General features: G+C 31.9%; 1 protein-coding gene across 10 annotated transcripts in view; it reads right to left on the reverse strand.

Annotated features, from left to right (window-relative positions):
• Nucleotides 1-17,005, reverse strand: part of AHI1 (Abelson helper integration site 1) — a 195,030-nt gene that overhangs the window by 128,230 nt on the left and 49,795 nt on the right. For all 10 annotated transcript variants that reach the window (XM_063096473.1, XM_063096474.1, XM_063096479.1 and 7 more), the window contains 5 exons: nt 16,711-16,940; nt 15,044-15,150; nt 11,713-11,831; nt 9,260-9,390; nt 7,803-7,943 (listed from right to left, as the gene is read on the reverse strand). In XM_063096473.1, coding sequence (XP_062952543.1) covers nt 7,803-7,943; nt 9,260-9,390; nt 11,713-11,831; nt 15,044-15,150; nt 16,711-16,940 — 728 coding nt within the window. The remainder of the gene's footprint in view (nt 1-7,802; nt 7,944-9,259; nt 9,391-11,712; nt 11,832-15,043; nt 15,151-16,710; nt 16,941-17,005) is intronic.

Here is a 17,005-nt window from a genome sequence, read left to right on the forward strand (position 1 = left end):
CTTCCTTTTTAAAATTGTTCTTTTAAACATTATAAATAGAAAGTAAAGCTAGGCTGACCTATTAAAGGCATTTTCTCACTCTATGTTTTCTCTGAGATCCTGTACTTGCCAACCATGATTTCACTTTAAGTCCTGAGTGAGTGAGCATAAGTAGAAATGCCCAGAAGCACAGACACTGGGTATAAACAACAGGTACACAGGACAGTAGGATTTTGGTATTCTTCATCTTATTCTTTTTGTCAAACTATTTTCTAAGTATTAAAATAGGATAAACATGTATTATTTTTCTTTCTTAAAAAAGGACTTTTTAAAACTGGTAAAAAATAACAAAAGGCATTGCCTACATATTTATGTTTATTTTTCCATGTATTAAGATGTCTTTCAGAAAGTAATAAAATGGCCTAAATGGATGCAGATAAAAAAAATAAACCCCAATTACGGACCCTTGTTTTTGTCATCTAAAGAGGATTTTCTCTACAAAAGCCATCTGACTGAATTTTAAGGAGTCAAACCTACACCCTGCTTTATCTTTAGCACCTCTAGTTCTGTGAAGACAGCCATAAAAAAATCTGCAGAAATATTTGCAAAGACCTAGTTTCTCAGATACTAGAAACAAGAGATGCTTACAAGTTCTCATGCTCTTCCCCCTTCCCCACCCTCTGCAAACATATACATCAATCTATTTTACGAGACTATGTAGATTATTTCATTGTAAAATAGGTTATAATAGATGACTTCTGATTTTCCTTTAAGCTCTATGATTTTAACATTTCAGGTTTCTAAAATATTTTTACGGTATAATGTTGCAATTAAATAACTATATTCACTTCATCATTTTCTCTTCTTTGTGCTAGTTTAACTTTGCATGTTTAAAATTTAGCTCTGACCTAACCTGTTATGTTTAAAGCTCACAATTTTAAGTCTCATCACCATCATTTCATCACCTTTTGAGGAGTTATCACATACCACGCACTAGAGCAGACTCTGGGAATACAAATACATTGGCCCTTCTTGGGGTTTCAACATTTTGGAGAGGAACAAATTACAGCAAATTGCTTAGTAGTATAGCAGAGGAGTGGACAAGGTGCTGAGAGCATAGAGGTAGAGATGACAACTACATTTGTTTAAAGTTATGTTATATCCATCAAAATGCTTCTAAATTTATCTCCAGCAGGCTTATTATTATTTGGGATTCTAAATTTTACACTATAAAAACATCTTAAAATATTTTTATACCTCATAATCCTTTGATTTATATAATAAGTTCAGTGCTTTTGTGTATGTTCTGGTCTTAACAATTATAAAAAATAATGTGGTTTTCTCAGAAGATTTTATCTTTATAGGAGGAAGGATGGAGGAAATAAGATATTTTAATCCACTGCCCTTTGCATTTGAAAAAAATATAGTTTGCTAGTATTAAAATCTACGTGTACTTATGTTATTGACTTTATAATAAAATGCAACTAAAATTATAACATCTTCTTTCTCTTCCACCATACTAACAAAAGATTTCTTTTGTTCAACAATTAACTCTGTTGTTCAAGATCTGTTATATATAGCCCTGCTACTGTATAGTCATACTGTATATAGTCATCTTGATACCGAATTCCTTATAAATTATTACATTGCTAATTCCTTTTACATTATTACATTGCTAATCATGATTACTATAAGCTGGTAGTTCTACTTCTCTAGGGTTCTAGCGTTTAGCAGTTACACAGCATCCTCCTTCACTTCCTTTAACATCTGCTATGTGCAGAGAATGTTCAAGGGTTTATAATGTTTTTCATTGTATTTTACCTGGCCTGACTTGTTCCTGCCTCAGCTAATCTTAAGATACTGTGTGGATGAATCCAAGAACTTCTACTGAGTTAACACTTCAATTCTAGTAGCCTGGGTGTGTTTCAGGGCCTGTTAGTAATTCTTTACTTCCTTGATATATTTTATATGTCAAGTAGAACTTATAAGTGTTACTAATAAAATTGTTCAAAAAGCTATACAAGAATGTGCAGCAAATTCCAGTTTCATAGCCAACCAAACTGGAAAACACCTACTGTCATTCAGGAAATGTGTTAGTTGGACATCAAAGTATTATAAACTATCTGCAAATCCCCTGCACTACATGCCATTCTCCTCTTGTTGGTTTCCTATTTCATTATCAGTCATCACACATCGTGCTATTCAACTGAATATACATTGCTTTGGAAAACAGCTAGGATTTCCCTGCAGCCTGGCTCATGAATTCTAATAACATCTGTGCTTTGTACCTTGCTTAATAGTTTTATTTTATCCTTTAATAAAAATCTGAGATAAAAGAGAGTATTATCTTAATTTTACAGGTGAAACACAGATGCAGAAAAGCTAGATTATTTGACCAGGGTCAAATAGATAGTGGCAGTATTCTGTCTAGAACCCTGGTGTTCTAACTCCTACTCCAGTCTTTCCTACCATGCTATTGTTTATTGTGCTTCATACCATTCTTCCTTCTTGGTGCACCTTAAAAAGCACCAATGTAAGCTTAAAAAAAAAAAAAAAAAAAAAAAGCCTAGATGAGGAATTCAGGGCTCTGGTTTATGCTCAAAGCCATTAAGCTGACTAAATTTTCCATACGTCCTGAGTCCTTCAATGACATAAATTTTCAAATCAAAGTATCTGTCATGTGAAGATTATAATAGATATTTCAAGATATAACCAAAAAATAGGTAATTTCAGCATGCTTTAAAATATAACATTTCTATCCCTTAATTTATCCTAGTAGGCTAAAAATAAATATCTAAAACTGATTTAGGCCATACAATCAGTTTCTATTTGTTATGGCACAATCTCATCCAAGGATGAGAATTATAACATCTGAGCTTGTTTTGAATCATTCATCTTCAGCATTACAAGAAAATCATTAAATTATACATAAAACTATGGATATTAAATTTATTTCAAGTAGACATTGTCTTACTGTAAAACTAGTTACATTAAAATATAATGCTATATACTAAAGAAAATTCATATTTTTAACTATACTGACAATATAATGGCTTAATGTATCATAAATTACTCCCCAAATTTTTAAAGGAGTGAACAGTTAATAACAATACTAGATAAACAAGCTTCCTTTTAATCTTAAATTAGATATTTAAGATTATTTTATTTAATAATATTAAATATTATTTAATAAGATTATTAATTATATTATTTTTAAATAAAATATTTATTATTGTTAATAATCTTAAATATTTAATTCTCCTAAATATTAAAATTGAAAATAAGCAACACATTTCACTATAGGAATATTTAGCTACCATCTTCATTTAAGTTATTTCACGATACAGGAAATGCCAAGACTACATAAGTAGCTGTGACAAATAGTTTAATGCAGTAAGAACATAGACTCTGGAGTTAGACATCCTGGAATCAAATGGTGGCTTTATAACCAACTGTATGATCTTAGGCAAACTGCTTGGTTTTCCCTGAGCCTCACAGTTTCATCCTCTGCAAAATGAGGATTAAAAACAGTACCTACCTCAAAGAGTTTTAGAAGGACTGTATGAGATAATATATGTAAAATGCTCATAACAGTGGCAGACACATAGTAAATGCCTGATAAATGTTAGCTACTACCACTATTATTATTAGCTCCAAATTTATTAACTGATATTGCCTTTCATTCTATATTTTTATAGAATTTGAGAGAAAAGTGCTCTTCTACAAGATTTTTAATTGTTAATGCAAACATTTATTAAACATTAATATGTCAGGTACTATGTTAGACATAAGGCATTATAAACACCATGGGCTTCTAGTCAATGAACAAGTTATGTAATAAAATTTTATAGGAATCTAAAGTTACATGTTGCCCTGAACTCTGGTAAAGCATATCACAGTGTAAAAAATAAAGCCAACAATAACACTGTAGGTGATCATTAATAAATATGGATTTTATCAATAAAATCATGTCAATGGTAGAAATTGCTTTTCAATTAACTAAAGTTCTTCCAGAGGTTTAATCAAGTACCTAGTAAGCAAAAAGGATTGGAAAAGAGCATGGTAATCTGACACTGATTCCTGGGTTTCACAGCCCAGCTTAACTTGGCACACAATAGGTGCTCAGTAAAGATTTGTCTTGCCTAAAGCCTTATGACTGAAAAGTATTCCAGAGTTAATACTGGTTCACAGGAGACACTGCCACCTAGTGAGAAATTAGGCTCATTACCTAGGATTATCAAATAATATTGAGAACTTCCCAAATTAAGACTTGACCTCACTTAAAATAATACATGCATATTCATTATGTGTCAGTATTCAGGTTAGGCACTGGTAATAAAAAGATGAACAAGGCTCCATCTTCGCTTCCTATAAAGTACAGAAAATACAAAGAAATCACATATTTCACAGAGAAGCACAGAGAAAGTGGTATTGTGGGGGGAAAAAAAGGTTTGATTATTACACACTCAAAAGTTAATATTTCAGAAATCTGCTAAAAAAGTTTAATGTAGCAAATAAGAGCATGGACTGCAAGACCAGACTATATCGATTTAAGCCCTGGCTCTTTTAAAACAGGGATAAGAGAACTTATGTTGTAATATTATTGTAAAATTTAAATAAAAATATGTAAAGTGCTTAAAACAGTACAAGTAACATAGGAAGTGCTATGTAAGTATTAGCTCTAATTATTATTAAATGTAGAATAGCATCCTAGAGACTGAGGTAGACAACTATTAATAAAAAACATTAATTGCTAAAGTTTAGCTTTATAAATTTAATTCAGTAGAAGCCGTTTCTCTGACTAGTACTCTGTTACTATGGGAATCCTAAAAGCACATTATTTGTGGTAGTCTGTGACTAAATTTTGTATTACTAGATGATTAACCCTTTCAACATCAGGCAAATAAAACTACCTTTTGAAAGTAAAAATCTTATTTCTTACCAAAAAAAGCAAAAAGTCAGTAGAATGAAAGACCCAAAAGACCACAACCTGAACACATGCTTAACAGAGAAAAGTGCTTGCTGACTCTTCACAGATTTTGCTAGAACTGAAACATGAATGATACATTTAGCTACCAGTGTGGTCTCATTCCCAGCTTACCATTTAAAAAAAAAAAAAAAAAGAGCTTGTTCCATTTTCCTTGAAAATTATCAGAAGCTCTGATAAGTAGTATTTAAAAACCACTTAACTGTTCGGTATCCTGTGAATTTCATACCATTAAAAAAATTTATGTAAAGCTGCATGTAAACTTTATTTTCAGACAAGAAAGTTTAGGCAAAATATTCCTGTATTAAATATAAGACAAAACTACATAGGTCAATAATAAATATTATAATTCTCAATGAAAATTTAAAGACTATTTGGCTTGATGACTGGCTTGTGCTTAATGAGTCAAATACCTTAGAGTCTAAAACAACCTTCTATTTTCTTATGGATCTATATAGCATTCACAAGAACTCTGCTAAGTCTTGGATGGCTTGAGGTTACTTAACTACTTCTTAAGCTTCCTCTTTTTAAAAATAGGCAGCAAAGAGTTCGGAAAATGTGTTGAAATATTTTGTTTTAATTTATTTGTAAAGGTGTGTTAGTGTATCAAAATTTGTATTCTAAATAGATTGCACAAAATTTTAATTTCATGTGTGTATTATTTGAACGTTTTAATCTCTAAAATGCTTGTGGAAATCCTTCCTCCTCCACATTAATATGGTGTGGATATAACATTATGTTCTTAACTTTATGCATTATTTTCTAATACAATTGGCCTGGGAAGGCAGGCACTTTAATAAATAAAATGAAAAAGCTGACAAACAGTAAAAGAGAAGGAAAAAAAAATTTTTTTTTTGATTCCACTTTACATAGAGATGTTTAGCATATTAAAATACAAGTTCCTATAAAGTTAAGTATATACTGGTTGGATGAGCAAGGTAACAACCCATTTTATGTTTTGTTTAATATAGTGCTTATCAATTTACAAAGCACTGTCACAGTCACTGTCTCATAGTATCCTCACAAATAATTCTTAGGTAGGACAGGTACTAGTACTACTAGTACATTGTAATAGATAAGGAAATGGAGCTTCGGGAAGCAAGAAGCTTGTGCAAGGTCACTAAATTAACAGAATGGAGCCTAAAACCCTTGTTTTTACACTCCTAAAACACTTTGCTCTTTCTACTATGCTTCTAAAATGGACTTCTAACTATCCTGGGCTAATCTAAGGATAAAAGCCTCTGTCAATAACAAAAATTAACTGCTTGCAGAAAAAAGTGAGAGTGGAACTTTAACTCGCATTTGCAGTGAAAATTTCAAAAACCTAAAAAACAAATTAGAAATTGAATGAAGACTGTTGTGAAACCTCCTAAGAGTCTGAGGAAATAACTGTGCTGCCTATTTCCTGTATAACAGTCCCAAATATAAAGTATTTAGGAATAACTCTCTTCGTTTATGTGAAGATTTAGAGTGGGTACAAAGAAAAAACTGTTTCAGGATACACATTAGAATTAGACACCAGATTGGACATTGGATGATCTGAGAAATCCATTTGTCTTTTTCTATAATCAGGCAATGTTTATTTTTGCTAATATTTGCTTGTACAATTCTACCATTAGTGACAGTGTTCAATAAATTTAAATATTTGTTGCTGAAAATTATTTCTTCTCTGTAAAGTTCTTTAAAATGAGATAAATCTCAATTTTATCCATTATTTTCTAATGTAATTCACCTAAGAAAGGATAATATAATTCATACCATGATCAAAAACTTCAGGTTTAAAACTTAACTTGATTGTCTAATAACTTAGTACTTACCACAACAACTAGCTAATTCAATCTGTATTAACTTAATAAACTTAACTTTTCATATTTCATTAATTTAAAACACTTTGATCAAACAGTTCTACAATAATGTTACTTATATAACTATTTGCATACTTATACATTTATGATATCTGTGTAACTACACATGTGTGTAAGCTATCCTAGCTTAACAAAAACAGTGAACGATGATACATAACATTCTAGGGAAATCAAAAAGACTAATGAAGGCCTTTTATTTTTGTACAAAAATTAATAAATGAAGAAAATGGACTACAATTCTGAGGATCACAGCACTATCAGTATAATGCAGAATAATAAAATCCTGATTTCAGGATAGAGACTAAAGAAATATATGAAAAATAGCATAAATCCAAATAATTCTTAGAATGTCACTCTGTGAAAAACGTATCCAAAATTTTTATTTTCTCATTTCTCAGAATGATAGGACAGTGTAAGTTTAGAGTTAAAAAAGATATTAGATTTCTAATACAGACCTTGTTTCAATGACATTTGAATTTCTGCCTACTTTTTATGTCAAGAAACTCTCAAACGTATGACTTATTAAAACTGTGTTTCAGTAAAAACAAAAACATAGAATGACAAATTAACTCAATATCAACTGAAAACATTAAAGATCCATATTTCTTAAGTGTTATTTACCTTTCAAATTTAGTTAACATATTCCCAAATAACTTTTAGGTGAATTTATTTATTTAATTTGATTTACAAAAAAAGTGATGCCTTCCTTTCTGTGACTCCAACATGAGGTCACAACCATTACCTGTACTTTTGCCAACACTTAAATTTCATATTAACACCATGCTTACAGAAAAATAAAATAATGTAACATGATAATAATATAAATTATTTAATCTGTTTGGATCTTACAGTATAGTCAAGAGAGCTTTGTTAATACAAAGAATGAATATGTCACAGAACTATGTATTCCTGGTTCAGTCTAAATGTAAAGGCTACTATAAGTATTCTTCACTTATCAAGCAGTGACTTACCATGAAAATCATAAATATACAGAAGAATTGGCTCATTCTGCCCAAATGCACAAAATGCAACCATATTCTCAAATGGATGATAAGAAATGTCTCGAATGGGTGACTTGAACGGCAGGTCAGAATACATTGCTACTTGTTCTCCTAAATAAAAAAAGATTCAATAATTTGTTCTGTATCAGATATTTCTCATTACAAGATTTATATTAAGTAAATGATGAAGCTCACATTATTTACATAAAAACCTCCAATACTTATAAATATTTGAGTACCACTGTATTAAATAATTATCTTTATTTTGCATTCTGTTGGCTTTTCACTTTCTACTTCTCAGTCTAACCTCTTCAATGAGGTTTCCATGGCGCAAAACAAAGACAAACACTTAGAAGGAAGTGGAGAGGCGTATGACTGAGATCTGACAGAGGTGAGCAAACCCCAACCAACAAAGAACTCAGGGCAGAACGAGGGGAGGAACTATAGGACTCCCAAACTGAAGAAACTCTCTAGTTGGGGGGAGGGGGGGTTGATGATGAATTAATTTTTCTCACTTTTTTTCCCCATAGGCTATCTGAAGTACCATCTGCTTGAAAGACACATATGATTATGGGTAAAAGATGCCAAAAAGAGACCTAAGAAAATCGGTGAGACCTAGGAAAATCAGTCAGAAGAAGTCAAAAAGCAAAGAATCTTGACCCACTTTATTGAAGGGAAAGAGCAGCTTAATGCTTCTGATTGATGCTAAAGTATCAAAACACGGTACAGGAAAAAAATCTTAAGTGAGCTCACTAGTCAAAATGCCTATAGGAAAGACCAAGGGAATAAACAAGGTGAAACCAAACACTGTTCATTGAAGAAATTTTAAAGTTTTACAAAATTCTCTCTACTGTTTGTTAAAAAAAAGTTCGTGCAGTTTTAGCTTTTCTTTTGAAAAGCAAAGGTGAGGCACAAGTGAACTTTTCAATGGAACAAGTTTATTTTACTGGAAAAAAATTAAATTGCAGTAATTTAGGTAAATTGCTATGTAAGTTTCAGACATTACAAACTTTCACAGAAATGTTTTTGTTACTAATGAAAATATAATGTAGTTGTTTAACCATTTGTCTACCTAGTTACATTCCAAATTCAGCTTACAAAACTTTGCATTTTGCATTAAAGTCCTCATTAAATACTTTTCTAAGATCAGCAATGTCTCATTATAGGCAAGGAAGGAATAAACCTTGAATTATAATGTGATATTCTAAATGCATGAAGATATTAAAACAATAAAGAATTTAATGTAAGTTTAGACTGCAGATTGTAATGAGTTCCATTAAAGGCACACCAATCTTAAAAATCATAATTGAAAACCTGAAATGAGAATCTCCTTGGAAGTTATTCCATGAAATGGCAGAGTTCCATACTTCTTCAACCCAGTCCCCCTAAAAAAAAAATTAGACTTTTCACAACCAATAAACATTTACCTGTTTCTGGGTTCCAAACATATACTATACTGTCCTCACTTCCAGCGAAGAGAAAAGTCCCACATGGTGTCAAAGTACTATGAATCTTCTCCCGATAATTTGCTGCACCTACAAATTTCCTCGCTGCTAATCTATAAACAAAAAAGATTTTACAAACGTAACCTGCCTTAACTATTTAAAAGACTGGTGGTAGAAGAACTTTTCTTTTAAATACTTAATTTACACTCAATAAACAATTTTTGAGAATCTGTCATGTGGAAGACATGCTATGATGGATGTAGAATAAAGAGGAGACAGTCCCAGAGCCCAGGAAACTTATAACTTTGCAGGAGAGAGAAGAAATGTACCAATGTAAAATAGAAAGTGGATGTAGAAAGTACCACAAGAGAAAAACAGAACAGTACTTTTTAGATTTGGATAAGAGAGATTAATTCTAGCTATGGAGATAGACACTACTTTATGGAAGTAGCATTTGAGTTGGTTACTAAGAACAATTTTTATGTTCTTTTATTCTATCAGATGAATTTTAAAAATCAGACAAGGAATACTTAATCCCTGAAGAATTATTAGATGAAACATATTATTAAACCATCTATTAAACAGGGCACACAATCTTCTAGACTTTTTCACTTATGAATAATAGCTACCGTTCCAGTGTTCATTACGTGCTAGCTAGATACTATTATCACCCCTGGTTAGAGAGGATTTTAGATATACTACTCTGCAATCTGCTTTTTACACTCAACAATAAATTATGAATAATAGACGTCCATGTCAGAAAATATAGATTATACGTTATCGTTCTAATGGGTGTATATTATATCATTGTCTCTAAAACTATCTTAAGAAATATTCTGTTAGACAACATTTAGGATATTTCCAGCTTTCCCCTACCATGAACACACTTTCTATGAATAATCTTGTGTTCACGTATATTTGCACTATTTTACAATTATTTTCTTAACATAAATTCCCAGACCTCAGGTTACTGAGTTGAACACTGCTGGAGTCTTTGTTACATGGTTTATTGCTTTAAGTACTTTACATATATTAACTAGTTTATTCCCCCCCCAAACCCTTATGAGTATGGTAAATCATTTCTCCCATGTGAGAGATGAGGAAAAAGAGGTAAAGAGAGGTTAATCATTTAATAAGGGGTGAAAAAGGCAGTATTTGACTCTAGGCAGTATGCCAGAGTTCAAGCATGAGATCTTAAGTTGTATACCTTACTGCTTAGAAAGGGAATAAGCAAGGTCTTCTAATCTGGTTCTAATTTCTATTTCTAAAAAATTCTCCTAGTATTTCTTGTCAAGAAATCTATCCTCATACAGAGTAACTCACTGTGTCTTGAACACATATTATTCCACTCCTGAACATTATTTCATGTTTTCCATCCTACTGAAGTATTTCCATTTTGTCTAAATTCTATCCATTCTTTAAGATTGAGCTCAAATCCCATCCTCTCAATAGAGTCTTTAACAGAACACTATATTGTAGCTGTCAGCTTAACTGTTGCCATAAAAATATAATTCTTTTATTATATATTTATATTCATTAAAAAATACATATTAAGTACTTGCTATCTGCCAGGGATGGCATGGATGCTATGTATAGAAAAAAGAATAAGCAGATTTCAGTCCTAGAAGATCTCACATTTTAGCCTAATTATATGTTTTCTGCATTATTTTGGAGGTGTACAACTAGATTATAAATTCCTGATGGGCTAATCCTGCTTACAGTTTTCCCACAGCACCCATGCAGGGTCTTGAACTGTTCTACATAAATACTGAAGGGTTATCAATTAGCCCTAAAAAGATACTTGCAGAATTAAACTAATATAGATTACCAGATTTGCCTTTCTAAATACAATAAAGAAATCCAATTAAATAGTTTTTTCTTATTTTACAGGAATTCTAACACCAAAACAAAAGCACACTAGAAGTCCAGGCTGGTTTTCCCAGAACTCCACTTCTGCTTTTTACATTAAGGATATTTCCCTTCATTTACCTTTATTTAGAAATAAAAGAAAGAAGAAAAACAGGATATTAATCAAAAAACTTCTCCTTCAGTTATAATATTATATCATAATACTATGCTATACCAGTATCACAGAGATAAAAGATACATTCTCTCACTGTTGAAGGTAGAAGTTTCTTTTTTTAATTGTGAAGATAAAAAGCAACTGACTACATTTCTACTTCAAAACTATTCACATTTTGGGCTGGATAATTCCTTGTTGTAGGGGGTTGTCCTATGAGCTATAGGATCCTTAGCAGTATCTCTGATCTCTACCCATTACATACTAGAACCAACACCAAAAAGGTCTCCAGATACTGCAAGATGTCCTGAAGGGGACAAAATAGCCTTAGAACCACTGCTGTCTTTTATAAATATAAATTAATTCACTACTTATTCTATGGGCATTTATCCTGTCAGTACTGAAATATACTTACATTCGGAGATCCATAATTCTCAAAGTACTGTCTTTGGTATGGATTAACAAACGTTTTCCATTGGGATGAACCTCCAAGTAACTTATTGGAATCCCTTTAAACTCAGTTTCTTTAATTTCCTAAAATGATTCAAAAAAAAGAAAAGATCATAAAATACTACTGAAATAAACTGAAAAGTTTGTCTAATGTTAAGCCTCACACTTGTTAGGATGGCTATTATCAAAAAGTCTAAATGTTGGTGAGAGTGTGGAGAAAAGAAAATTCTTGTACACTGATGGTGGGAATGCAGATTGGCACAACCATTATGGAAAACAGTATGGAGGTTTCTAAAGAAATTAAAAATAGAACTAGCATATGACCCAGCAATCCTCCTCTGGACATATACCCAAAGGAAATGAAACCACCACTTCATAATATCTGGAGTACTGTGTTCACTGCAGCATTATTCACAATAGCCAAAATATGGAAATATCCTAAGTGTCTGTCAACAAATGAATGGATTATCATCTATATCTATATAGTGGAGTATTATTCAGCCCTAAAAAAGAACGAGATCTTGCCACTTGCCACAACATGGATGAGACTGAAGGAAATTATGCTAAGTGAAATAACCCAGGCACAGAATAGAAAAATATTATATAATCTCATTTAAACTGGAATCTAAAAAATTTTTTAAAAATATACAGAGAGAAAACAGTTGTTACCAGGAATGGAGGAGGGCAGGGGGAAGCAATGGGTAGATGCAGGTCAGAGGATACAAAGCAGTACATAGGTAGGACTAACAAAGCTAGAGGTTAATGTACAACGTGAAGACTATAGGTTATAAAATTGTACTGTATTTGGGATTCATGCTAATTGAGTAGATTTTAGCTGCTCTTGCCACAAAAACAAAACCAAAAAAATGGGTAGCCATGTGACACGATGGATATGTTAATCTGCTTTACCACAGTAACCTTTTTACTATTTATAACATCATGTTGTATACCTTAAATATACATAATAACGATTCTTTAAAAAAAAAAAAAATCACCAAAGGTCTTTTTGTTTGGATTACCAAGACAAAAAAAAAAATATTACAAATGCAAAATTGCTTAGACTAAAGTCTAAAGAGTCAAAGAAAAGTCTTCTTTAACCTGCAGGCAGAATTCTGAATTAGGCTTCTTCTCCAGACTCAAGGGCCCCTTATTGTTTTTTGCCCTCTTCACCTAGAGGGTCTCCTCTTCAGGGGTGGATGGCACCAACAGAGGGCGGCTACAATACTGCTACAGCTCTAATATTAGCAGTTGAGAGCCCCTGCTGTCACTGTTTGAAACTAAGACCTGTGATCAGCTATTTTTAAAAGTTAGAAAAAACTGAACACTGACACCACAGATGGGGATTTCAGAGAGCTGAACTATAACAAATTTGGGGTGGGGGAAGCACTTTTAGGGATCTGAGCAATTGTAACAGATGGAAAATGCAAAATCATAAACAAAACTGCATAACAAGTTAAATGTTAGTTATAAATTTGAGAAAATTGCTGGCAGATTTAGTGTTTGTAGTATCTGGTGATTTCCTCCATATTTTTATTTATCATATTCATGCTCACACTAAAAAAGCCCTTGTTTTGAAGCCAGTATCCTGGTCCAAGAAGTGTGTGCAACGGCATATGAATATTTCATCCTTAAGGTATGAGTATAATTTAGTATGCCCCACACAGCTGGTTAAATAGAGCCAAATATAAAATCAGTCTCTAGTTTGTCATATGGCATGAGTGACTGAAGAGATATTCCAGCTCATTTTCTAACTTTGTAGTGTGACTGTCTCAAGAAATGACCAGGCCATAGATTTTCAAGGTAAATTTGTCTCTTAGTTATCATATTAAAGTAAAGAAACACATGATTTTTTAAACAAATAATAAATTCTGCACTGTAGACTCAAATGATTGATATTGGTACCTTTGTAGCCTTGCCAATACCTCAGGTATTATAAGTAATTGGAAAACTCTTCTCAAAGTGTGTGAAATTTGGCTATGCCATGAATTGTAAGACATCTGTAGTGGACTGAATGTCCCCCACAAACTCACTGAAGCTTGAATTGTGTCCCTCAAGTTTTATGTATTAGAAACTTGGCCCCTGCTGTATCTGGTAATTGAAAGGTGAGGCCTTGAAGAGGTGATTAGATTGGAGGACTGTGTCTAGTTAAACACAATAAAATGGTGATCACTGGCATATTTCTGAGGGCTTTAAAACGAGAGTGAATGCTCTCTCTACTCTGCCATTTCACAATGTGATACCATCTGCCATCACTGAAGTCACCAAAGAAAGCCTTCACCAGATGTTCCCTAGACTTTGGAACTGTAAGCAATAAATTGCGTTTTCTTTATAAATCACCCAGTTCTGTGTATTTTGTTATAAGCAACAGAAACGGACTAATACAACATCATTCATTAATCTGTCAGACTAGATGAAAATGACTAAAAATAGAACACTGTTTTTTTAAAATAAATCTGATAGACTCAATTGATTTAACTAAAGTTGATAGAAACTATTTTTTACTTAGAGTGTCTTTTTTCAATGGATAGCTGTAGTCATAATTTATTATTAAAAACTGAAGAACAAAGGTGTAACATGTTAGGCAGAAACTACAAGCGTACTTCAAAAAGTTCATGGAAAAATGGAATTAAAAGATAACAAAAATCTTTCCATGAACTTTTGAAGACCCCTCCTATATTAATTTACATAAAATAAACTCAAATTTAATGATGCATTTGTATATCGAAATAAAAAAATACACCAGCAAAATTGCTTACATGTCACCTTAAAAACACTCTATTTCAAAAATGAAAGAGCGTATTCATCTGTTTCTGCCTTTTTAGCAAATTTCAAGTGAAAAAATTATTACAATTAAATGATAGAAGACCTCTATAATAATTACATCACTCTGAAAGACACCACTATTGACAAGACACCAAGCACACTGTTTCTAGAGAGATGTTACTGCACCAAGAAAAAAAGGATATGAATAACAGAAAATATAAGTTATTACTTATAGACGGTAACAGAATACAACATATACCACATTTTAGCATAAATGTGATAGTGCAAATTGGGGCTTGAAAGAGTGAAAGTAATGCCTGGCCAAAATAAAGAAAACCTTCACTAAGTCATTATAGCATCGATCAGCCATCAGGCAGATGTGAAAATTAATAATTGACTTTTCAGGTAGTGAGAAAAAGTGTTAATTTTTTGAAAAGAGAAAAAGGAATGTCCTAAGGTCCTATCTTAAAGTCACGTGGTTAGATTTTTTCCCCAATTTCTTTAATCCCAAAATATAAAATAAGATTTTATACCTTATTTATAGTCCAGTGGCACACTGAATGTTGCAGATCATTAACTTTGACATAAGTATTCCAAACAACAATTATCCCTGTACAGTCTCCTGAATACATGTGATGACCTATTTTAAAAAAACCAAAATTACTCACTTATGACTGTCACACAGAATAAGGAACAAATAATATGAAGATGGAGGAAATCATATCGCAATAAAACAGTCAAAGAATTGGAAGGCTGTTAAAAGGCATTTGAGTCTAAAAAAGCAAAATACAATCAAATCTCAATTACCTTTAAATGAATTCTTCACTCTTAAATTATTTTTAATGACTTATTTCCCTTTATCATTTACCTGAATTTGAATATAAAAAGAAATTAGCATCTCAGCGCAGGTTTATATAGCTCATATCCCAAAGCCAAATTATTTGAAATATCCAGTATGTATCTGTATTCGTCATCTTCATTAACCTATATAATCTGTTTTATATTCCTAGAAAAATACCCTCATTGTAATACATACTGTTAGCATAATACCTGAGACCCAGTAGGAACTCAGTAAATGATCAAAGAATGAATATAAGGTGTTCTAATTTAATATCAATTCTTCAAAGTCAAACCATCTTAAAGATGAATGGAACCTCAGAGACCAGCCAGTTCAAATTCATACCCACTCAGGAATATCTTACACACCATTACTAACAGATGTTGTTCAGCAACTGTGAATTTAATATTTTACAAAACAGCTTATTCAACTGGTGAACTGCTCCATGTATTAGAATGCTCTTCCTAATTCTGAGCAAAGAAAATATGTCTTCTGTAGCATTGGTCCCATCACTACCCTCAAGAGCAAAATAGAACAATTTCCCTCTTTTCTCCTATATTTGACTATCTTATGGCCAAATATTTGAAAAAATTCTTTACCCCTTTTATAACCTGAGTTACTTTTATTATGACAAAGTTTTCAGACAACTTTCTATTCAGGGCCTTTCCTCAATATGTTCCAAATTTATTAACATCCCTATAGTTAAACTGAGTACATCAGCAGTATTATCATTTTGATCTGGATCCCATACTAATTAATTATAGTTATAGCCTACATGTCTTGTCTCTGAAATCAACTAAAAAGTGATTATTTAACAGACATAATAAATTTCTTCATTCTTTCAGCTAATAATCTATATTTTATATCTTTAAAACATCATCTCTATTACTCATATACTAAGATAACTTTTAAGTAATCACAAGTTTCCCTTCTATATATGTTTGTGTACTTAAAAAAAAAAAATCCTGTTGATACACTTCAAATACATATTTTCAATACTCTTTTGAGACTTTTCCCTCATCTCCCTAACTTTGTATCCTTAAACTTAAAAGGTCCTTTAAAAACACCAACTAAGAATAATAATGACCAATCCAAATAAATGTATTTATAAAATTTGGTAGACTGGTTGTTATAGCAAAGATTAATTGAATCTAAATGCTTAGGAGTTTAATAACTTTAAAATTACAACAGGTCCCTCAGTGTCAAATCTATCATGTGACCTGTAAAATAAGCATAAAACTAAATACACAATTATTAACACATAAATCCCTCTCAAGCTTAAATAATATTATTCTAGTGAAATAAAAAGTTAAAAAAATTCTTCTTGAAACTAGTCTTCATTTGTAATGTACTCTGACCTACCTTCAGTATCAAAACAGAGAGAGTTGATGAAACTCTTGTGAACATCAAACTGTCGAACCAGTACGGCAGAATCTTCTCTCATATCAACTTTCCATATCCGTATCATAGAATCATAGCATCCTGTAACCACCAGCTCTCTTACAGCTGGATGGAACTTAGCCGTGTAAACAAAAGAAGGATGAGGTAAAACTCTGAAAGTATTTGTATTGTTTATTTCATTTTTCCATATCCTGGAAAAGGATAAAAAGTTACGTATTACTTCTGAAAGGCAGAGTTTCTTTTAAGTTTTTCCAAG

The sequence above is a fragment of the Cynocephalus volans genome, chromosome 5 (genome assembly GCF_027409185.1).
Source record: "Cynocephalus volans isolate mCynVol1 chromosome 5, mCynVol1.pri, whole genome shotgun sequence".
NCBI classification, from domain to species: Eukaryota; Metazoa; Chordata; class Mammalia; order Dermoptera; family Cynocephalidae; genus Cynocephalus; species Cynocephalus volans.